This window comes from Abramis brama, assembly GCF_963993115.1.
Source record: "Abramis brama genome assembly, chromosome: 1".
Taxonomy (NCBI): domain Eukaryota; kingdom Metazoa; phylum Chordata; class Actinopteri; order Cypriniformes; family Leuciscidae; genus Abramis; species Abramis brama.
In genome coordinates, this window is record NC_139963.1 from 5,390,082 (window position 1) to 5,396,081 (window position 6,000).

A 6,000-nucleotide genomic window follows, 5' to 3' on the forward strand; every position below is an offset into this window, starting at 1 on the left:
GTGCTCACCTGTTTAATAAAGTACATGTAGGAGCGGTCGAAGTCTCGGACGTGGAGCTCTCGTTTATATACTGTCCATGGGAGCTCTAGGCATCTCGAAAACACCGTGCTGATATTGATTCTCGTTTTAGTTCTCCTTTTTTTATCCAAAGTCTGCTTGCCGTGGTCCATAATGTTTGAACGAAACAACAACAGCGTGCAGATAGACATTGCGAACTACACAGTTGTCTGCGTCTGTCGCTTTGGTTACTATCAGACGGCTCTGGTTCATAGCTCTGGTTGCCATGGCAGCACGAGCGGAAACCAGGGACAACGCGGATATGACAGCATTGGCGGCGTCAAAACGGAAATAAAGAAACGGGACGTTTCTCGAATTAAATTACAAATTTCTCCTGGTTTGAAAGTTGTTGGAAACAGTCGGGATAATGTAAGTACACAACTAAAAAAAATATATAACATAGATATAGTGATTTTTGCTATTTTTAAAGCAAAAAAGTTACATATTGTGCCTTTAAATAACATTAACAAATATTAATGAATACTGTAACAAATGTATTGCTCATTGTTAGTTCATGTTAGTTAATACATTAACTAATGTTAACTAATGAACATTATTGTAAAGTGTTACCATGAATAAGTAAGTATGAGCTATTAGCTAATCAATAACTACTATATACAGGTCTATAATTAATGAGAGTAATGCACAATGTGTAATCATGGTAAGCCACTAGTAACAACACAAGTTTTACCAAATCTAAATATACCGGCATACAATTTACTGACTGTTTCGTCATTTTCAACACATTCGAAATCTATCAAAACCTCTTCTGTTAGAAAGATAATATTATCTTAGTGACAAATAAGCAGAATTCGCAATATAGCATAACAGATATTCAAGAAATATGTGTTAGTCAATATGCCATCTGTCGTGTTTGGTTGCTAAAGTAATCAACTTTCAAAATCTGAGAAAGAAAAAGGGAAGGTCAAAGCAGGATCTTTGGTGACTGTGTCTGTTATATATCAATATGCCAATAACATCTAATCTGAGGTCAGGGTTGATTCAGGACTGAAACCAGTTCATATTCTGCTGCTGTACTATTTATATCATTTGTCTTTCGCCAGGATCGTCTGTACTTTGTGATGGAGTACATTAACGGAGGAGATCTGATGTATCACATCCAGCAAGTGGGCAAGTTTAAGGAGCCGCAAGCCGTGTAAGACATGTGCTATCAGTCGACACACACGAGTACAGGCTAATGATGAGCTCATTAATCAAGCCAAACACACTGTTTTAGATGTGATTGAACATGCTGGCTTCATGTTCGCAATGTAATACTAGCAAAATGCACGCTAAGTAGTGCCTATAATATAATATACAGCTAAATTAAAAATCATCTGAAGACATATGCAGCTATAAACATTTATGCTACATTGTTGCATGACCATGTACACATGTATAATTCAGCAAGTAGCGTTCACTTATAATTAGTATGGTTATTTTGCATTTATAATTAAATGTAATGTGAAAAACACTTAAAGTGTCCTTATGCTATTTTAAAGGTCATTTTGTTTTTGGAGGTCTCCTACTAAAGGTTTACATTTGAAATAAACTTTTTTACAGTAAAATTTTGCACTGAAAATTTCATAAAGTTATTCCAACTAAACTTTATTAGTTCAAACATCCGAATTTGTCAAGCTGAAAAAATATTTAATATTCTAAGTAAATACAACTTAACTGAGTCAATGTAAAGAGATAACTCAAAAAGTCAAGTTAAGCAAACTATTTTTTTTTTTCATTAAATATTGATTTGCTTTAGATTCTTTAAATCTGAATAAATACAATGCAGTGCAAGAAATACTGCCATGTTAAATACATAATTAAAACAATATATTTTTGTCATATTACATATTTTTATTTTAGGTGGATGTAAAACAAGAATTTGTGTGGAAAATGCTTAAAAAAATGTCACAATGCGAAAACACATACAGTATAAAAGACTGTCAGCATGTTCATATTTCTAATGCCACGCACAGAAACTTCTGAACATTTACTCAATGAATAATGAGGAAACATAAGATGCCTGTGTTCATAAAAGAGCTGCTCCTGAAATAAAGCTGTTCATACTGTTGTCAACAGAGATGAGACAAATTCTTCCGGAATAACCAACGCTTGAACAAAGGCACATTTGTTTCCTTTGCTTCTTGTAAGGACTGTGACACCAGACTGAGAATTACAAAAACAAAAAAAAGTCCTTTACATCTGTTTGAATGTGTGATGCTGACTGATCTACCCTGTGGTGTGTTGACAGCTTCTATGCAGCGGAGATCGCTGTGGGACTGTTCTTTCTTCATAGGAAGGGAATTGTTTACAGGTGAGTGGATTTACAGTATCTTTACTTTTTTGTAACGTGTTATTTCCGAGCACAAATATTCGAGCACAGTAGATCTCATACAGATGTAGTCACACCTTGTCAGTGTGTCAACTCACCATCAGTGGAAAATACACTTGATTGGAGCAGATGTGACTCTTCACATGATCAAATTAGATTTGCTTAGAACGGAAGGTGTCGAGACAGTGCTATTAAAATCCCATTTACAGCTGTTACAGCAGGGAAAAGAGAAGAGCCGAGAAAGAACCTCAGTTTATTCACCATTTAATTGCAGTAAATTCAGGACAAAGATGCACTGTATAGCATTTACGGAATATTTAAAGACTCTATGAAATCACAGGCCCTGTTCACACCTGGTATTAAGATGCGTTTTGGTCAATCGGATCACAATCGGATTACACCTGGTGTTTTAATCTGGCTCTTTTGTCCACTTTCAACCACTTCTGTCCTGTTCCCTCTCGAAAGGGACCTCGCACTCCGTCCCCTAGAGGGCGCTGTGGGGAATGCCTCTGGCATCACCAGTGTCTGAAGCATGAGTCTAAACACAACAATGAACTTGACATTGGCGGACTCAACCTATGACGTTATCAATGGTGCGACCGTGAGTATAACAGGCACCTGTGAAATACGTAATTATCTTTCTTGTCTTCAAGAGACTGTCTGTTTGAGCGTGTGTCTATATAGGCAAACTATGGCCAGCACTAGCACTATGAATTTTAGCAAGTGTCTTCATCCGTGTCAGTGTTTCCTGACACCTGATACACATGGTGAGCATGCACGCTCAGTCCTTGAGGGGGGTGTATGCGTGCATTGCAAGTGCTTTTCCATGCGGAAGCTTTGCTCTCGATTGTCCCTTCACAGGGAGTTTGATTGACAGGCAATCTGACCTATCATAATCCGCCATCCGCCGAATCCGCCATTTTTGTCCGACAAAGCAGTCAGGAGAGTTAGTAGATTAACGTTGGAGGATTTGAACTTGAAAAACGGAGTGTACTGACGCCTCTCCCGGTTAAAACAACATTCCTTCTGATGTTCATTCATGTTTATTTGATGCTATAAATGAACTAGAAGGAAGAGATGATCGGTTCACGAGCAGCTTTAACTGAGTGATCTGTCAGACACATTAAAGAGCCTCAAAACTATTTATTGTTTAAATTTCTTTAAAAAATGACCAAATTTGAAAGGTGAGACTTTGTTTCATATCAGAAGTAAGCTGGTCTGTCCTGTCTCAGTGTGTTGTCAGTGTCCTCTCTGCTCCGCGATGTGTGTTTCACTGTGTGAGAACATGGTGAGACGTGAGAGAGGCGTGGCTTGTCGGACATAGCAACAGTAACTAAAGGGGGCGGGTCTTTGCGAACGGTCAATTGAAGAGAGGCTGGCCTGTTATCTCTCGGTCAACTAAGCCGCTGCATGTTACATCACATCTGAATGGAAGAGCATATGCGGCAACGGGTCAGGCTGGGACGGCTTTGCATCATAGGTTGCCGCCTGCCAATGTCACGTTCATTGCTGTGTTTACCAGGCATTCCCCATAGTGCCCTCTAGGGGATGCAGCGTCTTGTTCCCCTTCTCATGGAAACATGGTTACATTCGTAACATGAGACAGTTTCTTCGAGGAGAGGGTCTATGGGGCGGGTAAATGTATGTTTTTTTCAAATCTTTCGATCTAATGGACGAATTAAGCTCATGCAATTTACATATGAACGCGCCCGGAGACGACAGCAGCTTTAGTTTCTGCTCTGACAACCGCTAGACCAGCCGAACACAGTGAGTGTGTGTTAGAAATCAGGAATGGTGAGAGAACATTGTGCTTGATACGTTTTTCATCTTCAAACTAAACTTGGGTCTTCAGCCGACAAAGTTTAAATCCTGTCTGGCTTGCGTGCTTCCCATGATGTTTAAGCATTAGTTCAGTAGACGGTCTTTTGTGGCTGTTTGAACACATTCAAACACATGAGCGTTTGCACTATGAAAGCAATCCGGTCTAATGCGTTTTCAACTCCCTCTGGAAGTGGTGGAAAGTGGACAAGCTCAAAACGCTTTAGACCCCGTTTACACCTGTATTAAGTGTCGTCCACTTGTGATCCGATCGACCAAAACGCATCTTAATACCAGTTGTAAAGAGGGCCACAGTTGTTGTTTTTGTTGCTTTTAGTCCATGTCTGTCAGTGTACACCTGAAGGTTGATGCCAGCAACAAGCCGTAATGAACTGTAATTCACTTATGTTGGAAGTCTATAGGGCAACACATTTGTAGGGTTTAAATTAAGTGATATTTTTTTCTCACAAAATATAAATTCTCATAGAGCTTAAATTGTTTTAAACTGCCAGCTCCCCGCTGTTATTTGCGATAGATATCCACATTCTAGATGAATGCCAGCTGTATATGATGACATTTATAGACATCATGACATGTGGAGAACTCATTTGTGTGCAAATAGAAAACTCAAGTGTCATTGAAAACACGTATTACTTGAGGTCCGAAATGCCCAAGAATTGCAGTATGTATTATTCCTGTCAAGAGAATGAGTCACTCTGTGAGGAAAGGGGGGGTGTAAGAAAGCCTGTTTATCTGCAGAGCTGTCTCGCTCCCGTTCCCCGTCCCTGCAGGGCTGCGGCGTTCAGCTCGCATTAATCATGCTCTCTGATGATGAAGGCTGAGGTCGCCCTGACCTCGCTCGCTGCCTACTCGCACCCACAGCTAAACACCACACTCTTCACTGTCAGCTGAAACATCCGCCATCCGAGGGACTTTCATACACGTCGGGCCTCACTTATAACCATTTCATCGCACAAAACAGGCCCTGAAAGAGGCGTACGCCACTCCCGACGCATGAGTTGCGCAGGTTTTGGCGTAACGCACGGTTTTATAAGTCTGAATATTTTTTGGCGTACGCCATATTTGGCTTTCGGGCGCATGTACTAGGGCTGTCACTTTACGTTCGAAAATCCATTGCACAATCGATCGGACCAATCAACACAAGTTTCGAAAACGAAAATAGGGAATCGATTTTAACAGCCTTCCCTCGGAGCGCGTCCAGCTCGTTACGATACGCCCACAGCAACTGCAGGCTCTGACAAACCCACATAACAGCAAATTATACTTCTGCATAATGTGTCTCTTTTTACTACAAAACTGTGAATTCTGCCGATATTCAGACAGTCTCATGCATACAGATACAGATTCGGACTACGGTCTACAATCGCCTACGTAGGAGAAATTTGTTTGACATTTCTAATGGTAAACACAGCCATGTTGAAGCCTGCAGTGATGTTTTTCATTGATGTTATGTCGGTCCACTCTGCTTATTGTTTTTCGAGAATGTTGCACACCTGTTTGTCATTGTGCACGAAACTTCACGCCAATAAATCATCAGGAATGATTTTTTTCTTTATTTTTCACTATATATCGTATATAAATGTTTTATTGTTGTACTTTTATTGTGTGAGTAGTGACCTGTTGTTGTATTTAACCTGTGAAGCACCTTGGTCAACCTTGGTTGTTTTAAGTGTGCTATATATAAATAAAATTGATTGATTGATTGAGGAATATTTGCTGACTTGTGCGTCTCAAGCGCCTTTACGTTCGTCCTAATGCCTGTTAGTTGTTTG

The 6,000-nt window shown here is 40.0% G+C and overlaps 1 protein-coding gene across 2 annotated transcripts in view; it reads left to right on the forward strand.

The window, feature by feature from the left end:
- Window positions 1–6,000, forward strand: part of prkcab (protein kinase C, alpha, b) — a 178,246-nt gene that overhangs the window by 151,961 nt on the left and 20,285 nt on the right. For both annotated transcript variants that reach the window (XM_084108985.1, XM_084108984.1), the window contains 2 exons: window positions 1,122–1,213; window positions 2,309–2,371. In XM_084108985.1, the coding sequence (XP_083965111.1) occupies window positions 1,122–1,213; window positions 2,309–2,371 (155 nt within the window). The remainder of the gene's footprint in view (window positions 1–1,121; window positions 1,214–2,308; window positions 2,372–6,000) is intronic.